At 46.5% G+C, this 22424-nt stretch overlaps 1 protein-coding gene across 13 annotated transcripts in view; it reads left to right on the forward strand.

Moving 5' to 3' along the window:
* Positions 1-22424, forward strand: part of ct (homeobox protein, cut) — a 138546-nt gene that overhangs the window by 108122 nt on the left and 8000 nt on the right. For 8 of the 13 annotated variants that reach the window (XM_022810558.2, XM_086973842.1, XM_086973843.1 and 5 more), the window contains one exon: positions 21900-22377. In XM_022810558.2, coding sequence (XP_022666293.1) covers positions 21900-22377 — 478 coding nt within the window. Of the gene's footprint in view, positions 1-12889; positions 12991-17653; positions 18423-21899; positions 22378-22424 lie in introns of those variants that run through there. The other 5 variants (XM_086973837.1, XM_086973838.1, XM_086973840.1 and 2 more) reach the window with 2 other exon arrangements.

Raw genomic sequence — 22424 nt, forward strand, 5'->3', positions numbered from 1 at the left:
TGGTGTCGAGGGCATCCAATACCCAGAAACAGCGGTGGTTACTACCGCCTCGAGACTTACAAGGCAGCCGGGGCAAACATGTGGGGCAAATCAGGGTAGGCGCTTTTCGACGGATCAGCAAACGTACTGCAAGGTTTTCTGTTCGGGGCCTGAATCCGTATCTTTTTCAAAGGATGAATAGGTAAAAGAGGACCTGTAAAAGGGGCACAGAAAGCAATAGCTAAGGGAGAGTTAGGAAGGAAACAGATTGGACGTATGTGGCACGATAGTGTTCAGAGTTCGACAGACGCCAACCAACCAACGCAGGACCAAACAGGCCTCTCGTCTATTATACTCTATGTTGTATAACGTCATTTGTTTGTCATCTAAACGCGCTGTCGACGGCCGCAGCTCGACATAAAGCGCAGATCGAATTCTTTTCGTTGTCCCTTCGATGCTTTGTAGGTTCTCCCTGTCTCAGGCGCATTTTGGTTGATAGTCTTCGGTGGTGTTCGGTGTAGACACTGACTGGGGTGATTATTATCAATCTGACTGGCTATTCCGAATACAAACGGGCATAGCACAACGGCAGGGCAAATGCTCTGTTGAACTGACCACCTGATTCGGTCGTTCGGCCCTGGTCGCTCAGTTCTCACTTATAAAACAATCGCAAATTTGAGCGCGAAAAAGTCGGAAGGGCAAAGGGCCGTTAGAGAAAGTCGCTAGGGAAAACCATCCCTGTTATCTATAGGCACAAAGAAAGAAAAGGACAGAGAAGGGTTTGTGACTAAATCTATTAAATTGCATGCAGCATGGATCAAAATGATTGATCATAGGCATGCATGCACGAAGAGACTTCGATGTTACGTTTCGAGCATAACACTATTTGCCTAAATATATCGTACGTTGAAATCTATTGCTAGCAGTTAATTCTATTTAGATCTTCAGTATCGTTAGCGTTGGCTGTCGGTCATGTTTGCTACTGCTACCGCCGCTGTTATCAAATCGATTGCGGTAGCCATGCACCATGTAGCACTGAGGAACATTGCCAATACGCCATCGAAATGTACGTTCTACTTCGTTACTAAATGAGGTGACGGCAGCGGAGACGAGAGAAAGAAAAGCTACTACTGGTCTCAGCGTTAAAATGAATGGCAACGTAGCCAGCGTCTTCCGGTGATGGCCTTTATGGGCATTGCGTGGTCGTACACGGCAGCGACAGGGGCGGCATCCATAACGTAACAACTGCAAACAGCAGAGTACTACGAACGGGCTATTGGTGTGACGCGAGGCCATCCGCAGCGTTTACGGCGATAACGACGGATCGCTACTGGCAGTCACTATCTAGACACCACTAAGTGTGACGCGTTGACGGATTCGAGGCATCGCCCATTCAGGAACGGTCTCGAAAAGATGACGAGCGATAGCGCCGGCGTGGTTGCAGCCGAACCTCCGTCAGGTGTCAGGTGGTGACCGCTGACAATGGTAATGTCGATGCTCGATGTTGGCCGGACCAGGGTGTAGCGATGGTCCGTAGAGCGAACAGCCCTTTGTCATAGTCATTGACACCAACGTTTTGAGTCGACACTGCGATCGATCACTGCTGCATCTATGCACAGTACTTTACGTGTGACTAACATTTTTACCCGACAAGGCTACGCGAGAGGGCAAAGCAGAAAAAAAAACCATAACGCAGTGACGCAAGCTTGCATTTCCTTGGTACCACTGACTGTCGACTGAGTTACTTTAATTTTTGATAGCACCTAGCGCCGTTTGATAATATAGCCGTATAGAAAAATAGACGAGAGCGATCTGTTAGAATATGTCTCACCAGACTGTTGACAACCAAGCAGCTAGAAATGCGGCGAAGATGTGACTAGTAATAAATAACTATTCTGCCACTGTGTGTACAACCATTTATCCAATTATCTGTTTGTTCATTCCATAAAAAAGCATCGTCTCCTTATCCAAGGTTGTATTATTTATATCATGTCGTTGTTATCATGTGCTATTTACCACGACGTCACTGGTGCCCTCTTCGGCATCTACTTCGCGACACTGCGACAGCGCTAGTGATGGAGGAAAGGTTTAGTCACGGTCGGTGTGCGAGTGAGTAGAAGCGTCGGGTCTCTGGCGAACGATAGAAAAGGCAGCAGCGGCAAGTAAGAGTGGGGTTTTTTGGGAGAGACAAGCCGAGAGTAGCAGACAAATAGCGAGAGGAAAAGGAGAGCGTGCGCACGATACAGCAAGCAAGCTCGATAGATTGAAAGTTAAAGAAATATAGTAAGAAAACGAGAGTGAGTGCGAAACAGATCGAAGGCGAGGGTTTGCGAGAGGTTGAGCGTGCGGGGCGACACGGAGAACGAGAGGGTTGAAACGACTGAGGGATCGTGCCAGCAAGAGGCGCTAAAAGAGGAGAGGGGGTCTAAAGCGCAATTTATGTCGAAACAGCAGAGCTAGACCACTAGCGGCGTCCCTTACGCGCGCGCGCGCGCGGGCGCGCGCGGTGTATAGGAATGAATGGGTGGAGGCGAAGGGCGAGAACGCTGTACAGAGCTGCTCTAGATCTGGCAAAGCATTGATATGACTGATCTAGCCGCGAGAGATCGGCGCTTCAGCATCGTCGAAGATCTCCAGCAGCAAAAAGAAACAACGAGAGCTTTTTACTTTTCGTTGTGCTTCATTCTTTCCAATCTTCCTCCTACCCCTCCTCTCTCTCTGTCGCATTGCTTGCGTACTCTGGCTAGATGCAATGCAATGCAACCCGCGCAATGCTTACGAACGCAATACAAGCGAAAGTAGTAACTGATACGGACGAAGCCGATGATGGTAATGATGCCGATGATGATGCTGAATGCTCCTGCCGCTGCTGAATGTTACGGCTGGGGTACCGTTGTAGTTACAGCCTGTGAGCGGACCGCTCAGCTGTAGTCTGTGTAGCCTCTTGCAACTGGCTACGTTGCTTGCGCTGCTATCACCAGCAGTTCTACCGATGAAGATCGCTTTTGGAGAAGGTGTACTAGAGACACAGTGAGTAAGGAAAAGCTGGTCGAGCGAGAAGACCAAACGAGGCGAGAGAGACCAACCCTGTGTCGTATAGATTCAAAGGATTCAAGCGCTGCGGCGTTTGAATCTCTTCGCGGCAAGGGAGACTTCATAGAGAACTCTTACGAGAGCATGATGGCCTAGTTGTATGCTGTACACCGCGGCGGCACTAGGTGACTGGTCGGCCGGCCGCCCGGCCGGCCTCCACTGGCGCAACTATCGCCGCCGCTTCCCACTGTGTATCGCATAACGGGGCTACTACGAACGAGGCCGACCGATCAGAGGACCAAAAAAAAACAAAGCAGCAGCGACCCGGTACATGAACAAACCAACCAAAGGGATCGAGGTAGAAAGGTGGCTCGAGGGTAAAAGGAGGATAGACATCAACGGGGGTGTCACGCTGCTGTTGATGCGCTGGAGGAGACGCCTGTGTCGGCTGAGACGGCACAAGCATGCCAGGCGGCAAATGGTGTTACAACATTGGCATCGTGAAGCATTGTCGTATCGCGAAACGAAAGCAAGAAAGCGCGATGCGCCAGCTATCAGCCATGGTCCAAGATGCTAGTCAGTTTTGCAGGGGTGTATATATATATATATATATACATGAATATGTATATTATGTGTTTGTATGTGCTGACGGGAGTTAGGCTTAGCAAGCGCGTTGGAGCTGAATAGAGAAAGTTTTCGGGGGTGGTCACGGGGCTTGGCGGGCTAGCATAATGTCAAGGGTTTGGCAGGGGTAAGGAGAGATGGTGCTGAAGAAGAATACTCTGGCGATACGATGCGATGGGGTTAAGCAAGGGAAGTCGCTACCTATAGTCTTCCGTGTATCCCTATAATAGCAATGGAGGCAATTGCTCGAAGGGTGAAATATCATCTAGCATATGTGGATGCATGATGCTGAAAGGACCATCATTACTCACGAAAAGGCTTCTTCGGGTAGGGTGATGCCACGGCATCGACAACATCGAAATATGATGATGTCAAACTTTTCTAATCATGAACAAATTGTACTTTTTTTTTCCTCTGGATGACTTCGTCCCGTATACGCGCACGAGCGTCTTTATTTCGTTGTCTGTTCGAATCTTCGAGTAATTCCTAAGCGGATGACAACATACGAAAGATAATTGATAGACATCATTATTTATAACTATCACTTCTATTAAGTGAAAAGTTTAACTCAATCAGAACTGTGTCCTTATTTAGGGGGACGCACAATATACACACTATGATAACTTCGAGAGAGGGTGACCTCGTTCTACGGAGCCTGTACGTACACGGCTATTTTCATACGAAAACACAAAATGGTGATGCGTTCATAGCACATTTCAGATAGAACCCTTAACACACACATATTGCCGTAAACTATCTACGGTGATACGATTCCATAGCGATTATTTTTCTCCCGTATTCAATTGGGCAATATCACAGTGAAGTCAATCTAAATTTCTTAGATATAACACTATTCCTTGTATGGGCGCTCCGTTGTGGCATCAATCTTTGGTACCCGCAATGTTTGTTCGCATTGTACACCGTATTATATCTGGCGGATGTATGTATTTGAAATGGTTGTACTTTACCCTATTCATATTGCGGGTCTTATGGCGTCTGCAGCTGTCCCTTAAAAATCGCCTTTATTTGTTTAGTAGGATCGGACGAACTGTTTAGAATGCTCTGTCAAGGCATAGTCCCTTCGGCTTGCCCACGGGGGCAGCACCTGCTTTTAATGTGCGTCTGCTTAGTCCTTACTCACCATGAACGGCCCTTTGTAGATGACAGGATCCTCCACACCCTAACGAGATTTGAGTTCTGTTGAAAGCTACTTCAAGTGAGCGCCGATAGGCCAACGTACCGTTGGCAGACAAGCAACTGTCTTGAAAAGGGCATACACACATATGGCAGTGAGCAATATATATCGCCTGCCAGTTGTTCCTCACCGCTAACTTCCCTAGTTTTTCGATGTCTCATTACTGTCGCTCCCTTTGATCAACAGTGGTTCGCGGTAGAGTCGACCCTACATCGAGGGGCAGACACGATGGTTGGCCAACATTTAAGTGGCCATCTTCAATATACTATTTGTAAAGACAACCCGTTGATGAGTTGGTTTATGACATCGTTTGTTTTTATCGTACAGAGAGAAATGTAAATAAAAAGCGTACATTGGGGATGTCGACCCATCTTTAGCCGCGGGCCGCCATAACGCTATAAGCATGAATAAATTATTTTTTTTTATTAGTGAAACCAGAGTTGCTATGAATGACAGAAGAATTACCACTTTTGATGTACTGAATTGCTATCGCTACCAAGCGTCTCATGGCACTACTAGAAATAAAAAGCATTTTGCTGGCGAAAATATTGGTGCCAGTTTGATACGGTAGTGGTGACATCAACGCCAGGCTGTGTCCTGTTGTGCGCTATTTGCCGTTGATAGGACCAAGTTTGTGTCGGGCCTGTGGGGGTAAATAACACTAACGCTGTTGGGCTCAACTATGCCAATAGGTTCGCGAGATATCTCACTGAAGGCAGTCAATTCTCGATCATTTTGCTGTTTCCGTCGCAGAGCAAGTTTAATTGTTACTATGGTGCCTTTCCACATAAATGCGACTACCCAGTATTCAACGTCCACTGACAATCTGAAGTCTGCGCTGCAGTCGCGCCCATGAACTTGCCGTTCGAACGGGGGCGTCCGCGAAGAGAATGATGCCGATAATGATGTTGCACTGTGTTGAAGCCGTCCTGGGCTTCGGGGGTAAGCTCAGAGCCTCCGAATACGAACGCCGCCCGTTTGGGTAGCAGCTGTCGTTGAAAAATTTAGTAGCAGTTATAGTCTTCGACTAAATATTGCTAATGCTGTCATCTGTCGGCCATTAATACGCCGAAATACATCTGACTTTTTGCCTTTTGCTCCTGTGGATATTATTTTTCTGTAATGGCGCCGTTTGGTATCAATAACCACTGCTAAGTTAGCTACGCCTGGTCCTATGCAATCGACTCTATTAATGGACAATTTCGAAAAATTTTGAAAAGCATCTTTTTTTGTGGAAAAGTAATTCCGTTCAATGTTGGTATAGCAAACAATCATCTGGGAAGGTAATTTGCAAGTTAAATAGAATAAGAGTCTGTATACGATTAAAAACTACTTGCGGTCGACCAATTTTCCACTACACTTACGCGTAATCGTTACCCCAAAATGGCCTGTTTATTACGGGCTATTGCCACTTGAGATAATTATTAGTTTGTTATATATATATATATATATATACATTGGCTAATTACGTGTGGGCGAAAAGCAGAAACAAAACCTTATTTGACTTTGTCAGAAAAATATGGTAGTAGGGAAGTTAAAAAGTTGAAATTGAGCTGTTTTTTATGGGGTGGACTGTCTTTTTTACACCTTGCAAGCGTTCTGCTTCACTGGCGGATCCACATCATGACCGCACATTGTAGGCTAGTAGCCGATAAAGGCGGGCTATCGTTTGTTGATTTGAAGGCCCTTTTATTGCACAGGCAAAAACTGTCCGGTTTTGCGGTGAACTGGTTTGCATCAATAATATGAATTATAATATATTTTCATGATTGACTGTACTAGCTATCACTGGTTCTATATGGTTATTTATTTGATACCAAACAATTCTTGGATAGGGAATTATATCTATGCACTAGATTAGCGGTCCGCTGAAGACATTGACCGACTGGTCGCTACTAAATAAGTAGTTATTGATGGTCGAAGTTCATTGGTACAGCGCCAGTTAACTGTGTTTGCTTCTGACAGCAGCAATGCAGCCGAAGCTTTTTCCTTCTCTTCATTATCTTCTGAGGGGCGCGTGTGTGCGTCTGGTTTTTTTTTTTTAGGAAAATGAAAGCGTACGGCAGACTGTAAAGTTCGCCTAGTTTTTAAATGTTTGCCCGTTTCCCCTTGTTGGCATCTTGTCGGAAATGTCCTATTGATAAAGCTGCTGCTGCTGCTGCTGCCGTTAGTCGAACCATCGTACGTTTCGCTATTCGGTGTAGGTAGCCCTAATGAGGTACGTATTGTACGATGCAATACTGCAATCTGCGGGTCACAACATTTTTACTCTTCTTTGGTGTGCTTTTTTTTTATCATAGGTCATTACTTAGATTGAGTCTTCACTCAGCTTATAAATCAATGCCTGCTTCTCTGCCGAGACGCCAGACAGGTACAAGGCAGTAATGTTCTTACAGTTGCTTATGTTTTCTATGAGATAATCAGCTGTGGCGACCCAGTAATTATAGCTTGTCGACGTTGACTGTCTCCATATTGACTCCGTATCCTGTATCTCCTGTAGCTTTTGCTTCCGCTGGTACTATTCTTACCGTTATTCTCATCAGTATAATGGGAATGGGTGACTCAGAGACGCTTCTAACTATTGGCTCGCGGGCCACTTGTCATTGGACGCAATGCCAATAGTTGCAACTTGCACCCCATGCGCCCCAGCGTTGCCAAGAACCAGCTCCAGTATCGTTCGTGGAGACCTACAAGTCTGGGGGAGGTTGGTTTTAGCATCGGTGAAACTCTGTGTCCGAATCGGCTCAGAGATGCACGAGCAACTATCGAGAAGGACAGATTCAAGCAAGAGCCCGAAAAGGGTCGTAACTCGATTTCACTGGGGAGTTGCCGGTCGCGCAGGCAGGCAGGCAGGCAGGCGACCTCCATGCCAGTGTCGCTCGGACAAATCTATGAGACCATAATAGATAGTGCTGCATATTGGCTTTGTCTGCTGATTTTCCTGCTGTTATTGTTGCCACGGGTGGCCTCTTTTAATGGTGATGGTTACGGCAGGAACACCGCTGCCGTCAGCTGCGAGCAGTTGCAACTGCTTATTGGCGCTGATTGTGATAGTACAACATACAACTGTAACCCCACTATGAGAGGAAGCTGAGGAAGTGTGTCCACCCGAACCATAGTTCCTCAGCGTTCAGTCTTTCGCTTGTGGACTGCTCCCGTCGAGCTTCCAATGGCTGACACACTGTCAAAGTAAATCTATGGCAGGATTGTCGATCAAGAAGATTTAACACTTTTTCGAAGAGTAAAGGGTAAACAATTGTTGGTAAGCATTAGGAATCGCAGGCGCCTGTGCGAGCGTAACATAGGGGCAAAAACAGTCGTTACAGAATTATGGTATGCTTTGATAACAGTGGAGGCTGACACCCTGGATGGCACTAGTAGCAAAAGAACACCATATTCCCAAATAATAATAACTGCAACTGCCTCTGCGTTTATTACACATATTGAGCATCAAGAGGGAAGGTAGCTTAGAAGTGTGATGTGAAAGAGTCTGACGGCTTGGGCCCAAGGTGCCATCGTATAGGGAAAAAACCTGGTCTCTGATAAATCTACAGTGCTGCTCTCTGCACGAATACACCGATACAGAGGCGTTAAAACATTAAACCCCTTTCCCTTCGCCATCTACTCGTGTGGTGAAGGCCAGGACAGTTTCCTAGAAAACGACTGATTTTTCTACAGGTAACGAGCAGCCAAGAGCGAGGCCTGGCTAGAGTCAGAGTATAGGTGCCTAGATAAGGCACGCACCATACAAGTAAACAGCACAGAAGCAGCAGAAGAAGAAAGCTATGTAATGGTCAGTCTGGGAGCTTCCTTGATTTTTCTAGCGTCCACCGCTAAACATTTGCCGGTGATTTCGTTTAACCAACGATTTGTTCGCTCGATTTAGACGGATTTGGTTTGCCTTTAAGACATGGTTCCATGGTATCGTAAACATCATACACAAATATGTGACTCGTGCTCAGCTATGTCACAATTTTGGTTATTGGCAGGCAAGAGGTTTTCGCTGCTTCACTTCATAATGTCCTTATCGCCAGATACCGTGAACTAATTCAGACATTATTTGTTCGTTTCCTTCGTCGTTAAAACCACATTGTGTGTTTTTTTTTTTTAAAAATTGCGAATCTTCTACAATGTACAGTATTAACGATGGATTATGTAGCACGTACGTTCTACTTGGCTCCTTCAACATTTACCCTACAGAATAACCTGAGACATCTATTTCACGCCTACGTGAAAGTATCTTTTTTTACTACGTATTTTTGAAGACTTCACTACTCACGGGATCTTTGGAAAACATTGTGTTTTTTTTAATTAAATACCTACCGTGAAGTTTTTCTTGTTCAACAGTCGCAACCTCTAGTTCGGGTAACTTGCAGTGTAATCCTACAATGTATTCTTCGAGGCAGATTGATCTCGTGCTATACGTTCTGTTGTTTTTGGAGTCTTTGATCTGTGATTTTGTGCGTACAGCAAGAGGCGTTTGGATCGGATCATACATTTGGATGATGGTTGATTGGCTCTTGTCGTTCTTCTTTTTAAAAAAAACATTACTACGTGCAGCCGTACGTAGATATTCACATACGAAGTCGAAACCAGCCAGGCCGAGTCTTACGAAACATCAGTTTCTCGTGGCGCTTCACTTACCATTGAAGCTGTGGTGGCACCCTGGGCGGCGGCTTGTTTTGCTGGTGCAGCCGCTGCGTTCACAGCAACTTCAGTTTTTCGAGCCCTTACATTTATCCGTCTGTCGGGCGCGCACCGGTCAGCTTGGCCTGCTGGTTGCTACGTATGACACACATTGTATATATATATATATATATATATATATACAATGGCCCACAAATGAATTTGGCCATTTCAAGGAACTGACCGCCCTGCTTCGACAGCCTTGGCGGTATTGGCAGTGATAGCGACCATGACTGCGCCGGTGACGTTTGACACGATCGAAAACACAGAGGAAAAGAAAAGGAGAAAAAGAAGAAGACAAAGCGAACAAAAAAAAACTCCACTATCGGGACTTTAGCACGTAATTTGTATGTATAACAATAACATATGTATAATGTGTTTTGAAATGGGCCAAAAGAATTTAGACACATTTTACATATAGGCATCGCTTTTGACTTCGCCGTCATTTGTCCCGATTGTTTTCAACTGTCTGCATGATTGCTTCTGATATGCTACTTGCGCAGTATTTACGGTTCAGTATGCACAATTGCCGCCGCCTATTGACTACTGGCAATAGGCAATACGAATGGCCACGATGAATGCAATCATGATATTGTTATCGCGTCCGCAAGTATCGAGCGGCCGTAATATCCAACGCGATAAGTATCAATACGGTGTGAGTCTACTGCGGAAAAATCGACGCTGCTCCTGTACGCGTCGCTACCGCCAATGGCAACGATCAACGGCGGGCCGCACAGGGACGGTGAATATGACGAAGCGTTCTCGAACCCCTTCTCGCACTGATTCCGCAGAAGAAGAAGCCAACGCAAGATGGCAGCTTTGGTTCGAGCAGTCGCCGCAGCAGGTGGAGATGGCCGTCGGAGTCAGTCGACTTCTTCGGACGCTAGTGAAATCGCTGGTCCTTCCACCCCGTCACTGGTTCGACCCGGTGCACGGTGCATGAAACGCAGGTTCTCGAAACGGCTGAAAAGTCAATAGCGCAGCATTGTCTTTTTGGATTCGCGCGCTATTTCCATCAGTCGTCGGGCGTCATCGGCTATCGTCGGCTGGATCGTCGTGCGCGGTCAACATTTTTCGCTTCTGCTCCGTCAACAAGCCATCGTTCTCCTCGTCGTACCGTTGTCGAGACCATTATTGCCATTGACGTCGTTGTCGAACGAAATTTTATCGGCTTTATAGTCGAGCTGATGCTGATGGTATTGATGATAATAATGCAAGATTTTATTTTATATTTTACCTTTCTCTTCGGATTGCCTGCCCTGCTTCCCCTTGTGTTTCACTGTTGCCCTACGACGCAGGAAAATGTAAGGAAGTGCATTGGAGTATAGATCTATAGTGAAAGATTCGCCGATTGACGGGCAGCTGCCGCAGCAGCTAGAGAAGGTGTTGTTGTCGGCGATTTTTTGATGGGCCAACGAAATGATACCATTTTAACATCGTCGTCGAAACAAAAAAAGCCAGACCCGTGGCTGAGGCATATGGTGATACAGGTACCTTTCCATAAATGGCATCTATGGCTATCGAGGCGTTCCTTGGTGACTTCGCGCCGTCTTGGCAGCCGTTCGAATCGCACTCTTCGCCTGTCATCCGTTAGGCCAGCATGGACCGCCGGCCTGCCTGACGGTCGACGTCGAACTGTGTTATGGTACGTTTCTGTTTACTGCTCTGCCGGCGTTTGAACAAAGAAGAAGCATTTTGAGACAGGCATCGTTTGCTGAACAAGTCGGCACCAGTTGACCGATCGATTGGCCAGCGGTGCTGCCCTACGGCACACCAACGCGAAATGAGCTAGGTCTTTGTTCACCGCTGTATTGGCCGGCCACTTTGTGTACGGCAATAGTATACAAATGCACTGCACCGGTGAACCATTCCGTATGCACTAGTCAGCGTCATGAACGACACTGAGAAATTCTAGAAAAAAATATGCGCTGGCAGGTTTTAGGCGCACGTGCGTTAGGCTGATCGTGCAGTTTACCGAGAGCAGACGACGAAATTATGACTTCCGCTAATTTGTTTATATTCGTAAAGTTCGGGGGCAGAACATCCAGATTATATCTATAATACTGCTCAAGGACTGGATTTCAGGCTGGGGCAATGTCAACTAAAAACAGAGATGAATATTGATTTGACTTGCAAGGGGTGTCGTATCAGCGTACGAGCACGTTTAGATGTTGAGCGTAAATCTTGCAAATCGTCCTCTGTCAAGGACGGTCGATATCGCCGCCCACGCTCCCAAAGCAATTGAATATAAATACTTTAATATTTGTTGTATTGATTATATTATCTGTGTACGTCAGTGCAGAGAGGCAAATCCATCGATATATGCGGAGCTTCCTTCATATAACGTGAAAAAGAAATTAAATGAACTGAAATTATCCAACCCCTCCTCAGATGAGCAATGGCGGCACTGATGATGGAGACGGGATGGGACCGATGTGCACGCAGCTGCTATTGTTTTCATGTAGCAGATCTCGTTTTATCTCTCCCTTTTGGTTCCGGCGTGATCCATAGTTCTTAGCGATTCGGTTGATACTAATGGTCGTATCGACTAGTAGTCTGTCCATCTGGAGCTGTTCACTCTTCTTGCAGCGCTCACTGGCTCTAACTTGTTAGCTCTCTTGTCTATTTGACGAAATACCGATTTGAATCCTATTAGGGCATCGTCGTTAATCAGGATCCTCCCTTGGCTCCCACGCACTCAAAGGAGGGCTTCAGATGCCTGGCCCTCTTTTCGCAGATCGAGTCCCATCCCATCCCATCCCATCCCAGCCCAACGTGCGTGCTGTGTAACAGCGTCAGATTCTGCTACGGTGAAAACGAATTACTAGCCAAAATAAGTGATCGTAATAGCTATAGCTAACTGTGCTCATGTATTCTGGGCCGGACGTGCCATCGCTGAATTGATTTGCCAATCCGAACCGGACACGCTCAGCAAGTGTACCATTAGCTTGCGGGCCTATTATATTGAGCCAAGCGACAGACGTCAGCAACATAAATTGTCATGACTTCGAACGCGTTTGCCACTATGAGACGCTTGTTGATATACATCTGTAGTATGAGCTTGCCCAATTAAACCTTAGGAAAATTCACTTTTCATGCACACGCACACCTTAATACAGTGATTGGTAACTAGGCGGAAGATAGCTAATAGACTCTCTAATAGACTTATGTACGTACGTACGTACGTACGTACGTACGCATGCACTCGCCAATTGTGCACGGCCGCAAAACGACAAAAGTCATTGAGACGTCGGTAGTGATGCCGTAAAATCCTGTAATACCAAATTCTATCTAGTTGTAAACAATGATCTTATATTTGGCTTGAAACTTGTAGAATTTCCACAAGAGAATGCGTTTCTTTTTCGCTTTCAGTCTCCGGATTTACGGATGCTGTCGTTTCGTAAAATGCGCTCTTGCCACAGATGACCGGCTCGTATGGTCGTCCATCCGTCCGTCGGCTGGTCAATTCTCCCGTACGTCGATATCGTCTAGCAAACGCCAAATCATTAAAGCTGCTAATGAGAAACATTAGAGCTGTTAAGAAGGGCATGGAAAAGAAATTATCGATGTAGATAACAGCAACACTAGCGTTAGTAACGACATCAACCGCAACAACAAAAACTATAACGGCAACAACAAATGCACAGGTTGTCCTGTACAAAACGGTGTAGCTACCCAAGTCAGCGGTAGGCACACAGGCTTATATATAGAGTTCTTCTACTCGAAACAGCATTGAATCTCCGGCTAAGCTCATGAAGTGGTTCATGCGTAAAGGAGAGCTGTCACGGCGGCCAAGAGGAAAGCAGTTTTCGATCGATTCCAGCTGAACAACAACGTAACCGAGCCGACCACATGACCCTTCTCTGTAGCGCTGGCGGCAGCAGTCGGTCAGTGTTCAATGCCCCGGCAATCTATCGTTTAGCTGTTCAATAGCAATTGCCTTATCTTCCTCATCTTTGCTCACTGCTCATTCCTCCGCTACTGCTACCGCAACGCTGTATTTTAATGTAATTTGTAGAAGAAAAAAAAAAAAGAATTCTGCTGCCTCAGACCCACCTTTCTAAACCTCTACCGAGACGACTGTTATTTCAGTGGGGGCGGACGAAGAAGTCCACTTTGCCGATGCTTCTACTCTGAGCTATTCATACTATCTATACGAGTACTGCAGCAATAGCAGCAGCAGCAGCAAAACGACGGCGACAAGCGGATGATCACAACGACCAATTCGGCGGCCGCCCTTACTACCACCGTCAGAGAAAAAGTTAGGCGCCCCGTGCGCGTACATGAGCTGTCTTACCGATCTACGTTGTTGTAGCCGTCGCGTAATGTCGGTCATGGGCATGGGCAGCCAGCGGTCAGCTCTATGTATTACTTTAACTATTCTCATAAGGTAATAGCTGACCTCGGTAAATTCGGTCCGATGATAACGATGAACATGGTAATAGTTCAGATGCTCGTTACGTATGCACGTACAGATAACTCGATTAACAACGCTAAGTGCATATGCTTATGATCATGTACATTTGCGATATGCTAGAGTATCTGTCACGTCCTATCACGTACGTTTTTTTTTATTTCCTGCTTCTTCGGAGCGGTGTCAAAGCATCTGACGTCCACTTCGCTTGCCGTGTAAGGCTTCCAACTCTTACGCGCCTGTCAGGCAGAAACTGCCCATGGGTGTCTGTGAGAATCCCTGTACGAACGAGACACCGCACGGTTTGTTGCGCCTAAGCATCGTGCGTAAGGGAGCATATTTGTGCGCCGTTGGGAAGCGGCGGTCCGTTAATGAACGACGTCTTCACTCCCTTTGTCGATTTCCTCTGGTTCCTCTATCCCTTTACTGTAGCCTACTTCTTTTGGCCATTTCGTGGTCTTAAGCGACTAGCGGATACATCTATAGATGGATGGATCCAATGAATAGAAGTTGTATTAGTAATAGTGGAGTGTAATGGCGGCGCTGAGGTCAAGCCATTTCGTGACCAGGGCGGCGGCGCTGGCGGCAACAGCAGCGTTCAGGAGGTAACTTGCCGGGGCTGGGTGCGCCCCGCTCAGCTAGCGTCTATGACTATGACTGCAGTAGCCGCAGCATTGCCTTTAGCCAAAGTACCATCCAAATCATCGGCAGCAGCAACAACAACGGCAGAAGCCTGCCGTGGCTGTCTGCCTGCTTGCTGTAGCGGGCGGGCGGGCGGGCGGGCGTGCGCGTCGTTTCGCGTCGACTCCTGCTGATGACGGCGGAGTCGAACTATCCGCTCAATCTGACAATCTGATCGTTAGCTACACTGTATTATTCTTAATAACGCGCAAATAGAAACACTCATATATATACATATATATCCGAGAGATATGTGCGTACGTCTATACAGATGTCCGCATGTGTACACCTTGCTCATAACGTATCTGCCAATAGACAGCATCAACACTGAACGACGATATATCCGCCGCGAGAACCGAAACAAATCTTACGCAGCGGCCTAGCTCTGTTTAGCGATTATCGGCAATTAACAATCACCGTAACCGACGCCGCCGCCGCCACCACAGCGGCGAACCATGCTAGTTCGCGCGCGCGCGTGCCAGTCGCCGAATGCTCCGATACATATCATGGCTTTAGCGGGGCAAGAGGGAAAAAGTAGAAGACAAAGATGATACGCTAGCACTCATATACAGGCGCACACAGTTACACACAGAAGTGGACGACGACAACGAAGCTGAAGGAAGAACGCGCCTTGAAGACGAAGGATAATAAATATTACAAGATCGTTTAAAACGATCAGAATTGTGTGGGGGTGGGGTATCAGGGGGAAGAAAGATCATAGCAAAACACGCGTAACATAGTTCGAAATACTACAATCGTTGCTCGTCAAATGGTGAGACTGGGGGCATTGGCAGAATCCATGGATTTGCGATCGTTGTGGACGGACCGAAATTGAGAGGAACTGAGGAAAAACTAGAAAAGTCGAGAATCGAAACTTCATAGCCGCTTAAAGAAATCAAATGGCCATGGTGGAATCATGTTTCAAAAACAGCAAAATGCATGTTTAAGGACTAGAACAATTATTTTTCCTTATACTAGTTGGTATTATTAACGCCGCTTAATCAGTGTGAAAATCTCTACTGGCTAGCTTAGCGACCACTGCGACTTTAAATATGTGCGAGTGCTGTCCTACGAAAAAGCTGTATGTTCGGGGTTATTCGACGCTGCATATACTGCATTTGCCCTTCTTGCTCCGTAAGCCTTGCACTGAAAGCCACTGCCATAGACGTAAGGCATGCAAAGAGTGTTTAATATTATTACCCAGGGGCATAAAGAGCTTTGAAAGAGACGAAAAAAAAACAAAGAATGGAGAAGGAACATTCTTTTAATTCTAGTAGACGCCGATGCCCCACAGCTCGGCCGGCAGGCAGCCACGAAGCAGGCATGAAAGGAAAAAACGTACGAACCACTAACCATCTTGTAGCGATGGTGCTAGCAGGATCGAACAGAGCAAGACTGGATTGGTTGAGTGGACGAGGGTTGGCTTTGGGGGCGCTGATGGCAAGGAACGAACTTACGCAAACGTTCCTAGTCATGTGGTAGGCCGTAGGCTTCAGCCAGATGGGTGATGGCCGGAGCTGGTGGTCGAGAAGCAAATAGGATCAAGCAGCAAGATGGTTCTTCCAGTCAACCAGCAGCACCGGGTGATCCTATGGTGCATGTCTATACCAGAGCAGGCTAACGAGTCAAATATCGAACAAGGAAAATCTCCATACATCTTCCTACCATACAAGAAGCATGGGCCGCAGTTCTTTCAGTTCGCAGTCGTCGCGGAAGACACGGGGGCCAGGAAGAACGGTGTAAAGGGGTGTAGTAAGAGGTTGCTGCTTTCAAATTTAATAAATCGCCAATCGCCGGTCTGTAATAGGAGAGCGATGCGGTGCATCTTGTATGAGCACGGAGGCTTGCATGCTAAAGGGGCACTTTAAAGGGAACGTCAAGCGAATCGAGGTGGGAAAGTGTGTCGTTTTTTGGAGGCCTCTCGTGTGCAGCTAGTTGAAAGCTGCTGCTGTCCTACCATTGTTGTTCTGACTAATAGGACCAGGCGCCAATTCGTAAAGACAAGGAATGTGAAAGGAATATCGTTGTTTAATACTGTTAATGCGAGTTGGGCATAGCCGCGCTAAATGCTCGTTTATGTCAAACTAAATCGTTATATAGGTACTGTAGCATAGTTCCAATGATCATTTTTCCAAAGACAAGCGGAAGGGAGAGAATTGAATGCGGTTCAGCCATGAATACGGAGGAATGTGCTGTTAAAGATTTCATCACACGCGTATGCAGCTGACTGCTATTCTATTATGTGAGAGCGATGTTCGAGAAAAAAAAAAAAACATTTCAGTGCGTCCTCAATTACTTAATTCGTTCTAAATTAATTAGGCACTCTTAGGCTCATTGCCTCTTACGTCTCGCATTGCAGGAATCAAAGCAAAAATAACAATAGTAGAGGCAGATGCCGCCTGCGGTAGCGTTCCAGGGCGCCGTCAACGACGCCAGTCTATATAGACGCGGCCGACGACGTCGATATAGGCAGGTTTATGGGGGACGGATGGGGAGTTAAATGCTGATGCGTGGCGTCGCGATGTTTTTTCTATTGATCTCTATCTCATTTTGGAGACCTTTGCACCGTTGCTTTGCGTCGAGTTCGCTCTAGCTGTTGTCGTTGCCAATATTAATTCTTCACTCGGCGTCGGATTTCGCTGGTAGGCCTCTTACCGCAACTGCTGTATCGGGGGACCGACCGGGGTGAGTGAGACCGCCGAATCTCTACGACAAAAAACACTGAACCGAAACGCTGAACGTCGCTGAACACCGAGTGACGATCACCACTCGCGTCCGCGATTCTTGTGGCCATCTCGGCATCGAGCACCGGCCAGTTACCAGAGTTCGCCGTCGGCAGCAGCGCCTGCGCTACTACGGCCAGCCAAGAACAAATCTCGATACGATGGCGATGCAACGAACGCCACTGCTGCTTTTGTTGCTACTGCTACGGGATACAAGCAAGCAAATACTCCCTGTTCCCTCAGCGTCGCCCAGAAAGGCAGCAAAGGTTATTTACTTACCGACTGGGCTTTGATGAGGCCAGGCTGGCGGTGGCGGCAAATCACGGCGGCCACAGATGGCGATCTCTTCGATGGCGTTACTCGATTTTGCCCTGTGACAAACACGTCATCATCATCATCATCATCATCAGTAGCAGCAGCAGCAACAACAGGAACGGCATCACCCAACAGAAATAGCGGGCACAGAGTCGTGATTCTCCTATGGTGTTTTTAGTATGCGATTGTGGTAACGGCAGTAAGACTCAGCCGTTGCCATCGCTAAGCGGGCATTGTTGTCACTCTAGTTCTTGCTTTTGTCTTTCAAAATAAGACTAGCATCGACCGGTAAAAAGTCATCGCGATAGATCAACACCGCCTATCACTGGCTTTTCCTGGCGCTGGTCAATGATAACAAAACGTCTTGTAGTAAGAACAGAAGTAAGTAAAGAAAATATTAAAAGCCAAAAATATCTCTTTTCGTTAATTAAAATGTTATGTAAAATACGCTAGTTAAGATCACCACACCTTCCGGTTAGACAACGCACCTTCTCATTTGATACGACCCTCGCTATATGGATAGGGTAAGGAGTACATTATAGCTGAATATTATCGGGCACTGCTAATCATGTCCATCTCAATAATTATATTTTCGTAGAGAGAGAATCTTTTTTGCCATATACATAGCGTGAAAAATGATTGCGCAGACCAGTTTCGATTAACCCGTGTTGTTAGATACTAGCTAAGGGCCCCTAGTCCTTTCGTCGACTGTGCCATATGTCTGGACAACGCTGTTTTTTGTGGCGGTGACAACGAGCAAACGTCAAAAATCGTTAGTAAGCATGTTTATCTTATTTGGAATTTGCAACGATCGTTGTGCGATAACATTTACTATATATTTCTTCGGGAAAATTCGGTGTAGAAAATATGGGGCGGGGAACAAGGGACACGAGACCATTTGCAGGGAACGGGTAGCTTAACGTGGTGGAGATCGATCGTTCCATGAAACCTGGACAATATAATAGCTTTCGGAACGCCTTCGTCGTCTGTGGTTGTACGTATGTGTGTATATGCGACCGTCGCAACAAGAGGAAGGCCTAGCCGCTGTTTGTACGGTTGAACTGAATATCTCATGGCAGTATATGGGTGACTGTCTGCTTGATTGTGTTCCGTTTGTGAGTGTCTTTATACAGGTACAAAGGGTGAGCAAAATATCCAATCTTTTCGCGCTGAACGAGCCTCGACCAAAGTCAATACCTTCTTCTTTTACTTCAAATCGAAATTATTTATATGGTTCCTAGCTGTCATGCGGCTTCTGAGGTATCCGAGGAAAATTTTCGTGAGGGAAATCGCAGAATTCTTAATAGGTTTTAGAACTAAAGAGTTCGAAAAACTCATGAGAATGGCTCAAAAGGCTATTTTTGTCTGACATCTGAATTGCTGATACAGGAACCAATGGTGGTTTCGGAGAGGAACATAATAATTGTCAAGTGTCCAGGTAAACTCCAACGGTTAGTCTTTTTGAGACCTGTTGCGTCTTTGTGGACATTTTGTATTTAGCGACCGTTTTGAGCCGTGGCACTTTTGAGACTCTTAGCAAGAATTTTTTGCATATGGCGTATTTAAGCAAAACTCCTACAGGTTTATATTCAGTAATGTCGTTTGACACACCGTTACCCTTAAATAGTTGTTTGCGAGTTGAGTTAAAAAAGGTTAGTGAGTCAGTCGTTTTCGAGTCGAATCTGTAACCGTGGTGAAGGGTACTTATATTGAATAAATATCACTGTAAATAAAAAAAAATTACACTTAGAGTACATGTGGAAAAAAAATCATTGAAAGATTTGTTTTTATTTAAGTGTTAGGAATAAAACGTGAGAGGACATCCTAATTTAGGTGGTGTACCCTACAAAGAGTAAAGTGCCTGTCTTTCCTGTAACGCGCTTCTATTCCTACGCACTGTCGCTTTTACTTCGACTCTTTTGTCCAGTGCGGCCTGGTTTACGAGCAGCGGCTCTCTGCCTCCATTGATTTCTAGCTGGCTACTATATCGACCGGGGGAACCGTCGAAAAAAATGGTCGATTATTCAAAATACGTCGTTGGTCGCTTGTCATCCACAACAATAGTCAATTACCTCAGATCGGACTCGGTAGAATAGATGAGATACATGAACGCCCACATATAGCTTTCTAAGGCAATAGTTTGATCCAATTCTATTAAAAAGACACGAAAAAAGGGGGCTATGGCATGATAGTTGGAGCCCAAACAACAATTCAAGGTCACTGGATAAACAAAACGATGACGCCGCCATTGTTTCAAGCGTTATCCTAAACCTTCAACGTTATTGTTACCGTGGCCGACCTCGAATTGAGCTTAGATAGCCGATATTTCAAGCGAACTTGTGGGCCGAACTCAAATCAATAAAAGAGAAGAAGGATACCAGTCCTAGGATACCAGTCAGCTGTACTTCTAATCATTATTGACAAGACCGCAAAGACATGAACACTTGTTACGCAATACAAGCCCTGTGCGAATATTGGAAAATACTTTAGTTGACATTCAATGTATTATTTAAAGCCCACAATAATTTTCTTCTGTCTTCTCTCTAAACTTTATCCCTCTTAACCTTATCCAAAAAACTGTCAATTTTTTTTCTGACACCAAAATGATTGCTCCTTTGTACCAACATGACTGTTTCGACAACAACTTTCTGTGCAACACCAACTGAACGAAGACACCTGTTGCGGCCTCTCGGCTAACGTGTTTGTCGCTTTCCCTGAGGCCGTCAAACAGCTCCCGTCGAACCATCAAAAAGATCAGCCCTCTTGGGAACTGTATGGAAGGCAGCCGTTTACTCGTATACCTGTAATGGTATGGCAATAAGTCTTCGCGTGGCCTACCTCGGCGGCTGTTTCTCGGGGGGCGGAGTCGCCGCGCGTGCCGGCCCTTCGATCGCGGCGTACGTATCGCGATACGGAGACCGAGCGCCCGAAGGCTCGAGGCGCCAAAGATCGAACATTGATTGGCCATCGGGCCCCAGCGATAGCTGGATGCCTCCCGCTGCGGAAGAAAGGGAAGTACGGTGCTTCTGAGAAAGGGCAGGCCCGATGGGAGGGCCCTGGGTCAGTCAGGGACGCTTGGGAGGGCTTCGCTCGCTTTGTGCGAAACGTTGCTGCAGGAAATGGGTGTTGTGTGAATATCTGTGTGTGTATGTGTCCGCGGAAGCAATTCGGCCTTCGCGCATCGACAACAAGAAGGCTCCAGCTAACCGACATTACGTTGAATGCGATGCTAGTCCGATCACACACCGACGCTGGCGCAAGTAGTTTTACGCCTATGGCAACAACAGCTGCAGCAGTAGCAGTACGTACCAATGACATCCCAGTAACTGCCGCCCAATAACTGTAGCGAACGTACTGAACGTGAATTCCACTGCTGTATGGATAACTACCGGCCTAGTGGGTACTTCCTCCAGGCCCTCTAGAGGGCGTTAGCGTAGCATGCTTGCCTGATGAACTTTTTTGCGTTCGCGGAGTGAAAAGCAGGGGGTAGCATAGAGAAGGAGGAATTAGCGATCGAAGAGACAGGAAAAGCTGCACGAGCGCGAGCAGCATTTCCTACAACTTCTATATATATGTATATATATATATATATATACATACATAAGATGGCTCAGCATTCGCCTGTAACGTATGAAGTGAATTCTGAGTAAGGCAGAGTCAGTCGAATGATCTCGCGTGCGACGGAGAACGAAAGCTAAGAGAAGTGTAGAGGTGGCAGCTTTTTTGCCGTTCTACATGGCCAGTCAACGGTTGCATGGTCAGACTATACATATCACCTCATCTCAAGCACCCAGCAGCTGCGGACAACGGGGCAAATCGTATCAGCCGATAAAAAGGGATAGCCTAGATTACCGATGCATTCGTCAGTTGCATTGCCGCACTTATATTCTTGAATTGGGCTCATTGCTTTAAGCAGCACAACAGTAAAGCGTGTGCAAATTCAAAACGAACGGGCTGGATCAGAACTAATCGCACTTGAGTCCGTCTTAGACGATACGCAATAAGCGTTTAAAACTCTGCAACTAAATAAGAGAGACGATCCTTGTCAGAGACTGTAGCAGGAACACTCTTACTATATATATATAGCAAGTTGGCTATAACTTGGAAATAACTATTTTTACGTAGCGATCTAAGTTCGTTACCTCTGCTAACTAAATCTTTCACTAGACAATAATATTAATAGGCATTGAGGTCACATTTGTGTTTATGATTTCAACTAACAGAGACTTGTTGTCTGTATACGTTATAGCGTGCCCCGCCTGCCCAAAGGGAGTCCGTACGCCTTCGAGATTACTCAGCTGCTGTGATGGAGGGCCCCTGTTCGCGGCCAACGACGCCCTCGACGCCATCGTTGGAACATCGCGAGGTAGCCCAATTGCTCGACGACATCCGCCGTTTACAGGCCACTGTCGAGGCGCTGCGCGAATCCAGCGCTAAACAGATCTCACAGCTCGAGCGGCTGGTCAAAGAGAAGAGCCGCACAATCCAGCAGCTCGAAGAGCAACTCGAGCGACAAAAGGACTATGATGATTTGAAGACGCAACTACGGAAGTTGCATAATGGCACTGCTGCTGTTGATCAATTGCAACAAATACAACAGCAGCAGCAGCAGCAGCGGCAGCAGCTGCAAGAAAACAGCTGTAGTAACAACGTCAAAAGTGAACGTGACAGCGCAGAGTCACCGCGGTTACACGACAGCTTAGTTGACGATAAAGCCGAAGAAAATGGTAAGCTCATAAACGATAAGGGGAAGATAACGAGATTAGCTATAGAA

Source organism: Varroa destructor, unplaced genomic scaffold, assembly GCF_002443255.2.
Source record: "Varroa destructor unplaced genomic scaffold, Vdes_3.0 BEIS01000006.1, whole genome shotgun sequence".
NCBI lineage: Eukaryota > Metazoa > Arthropoda > Arachnida > Mesostigmata > Varroidae > Varroa > Varroa destructor.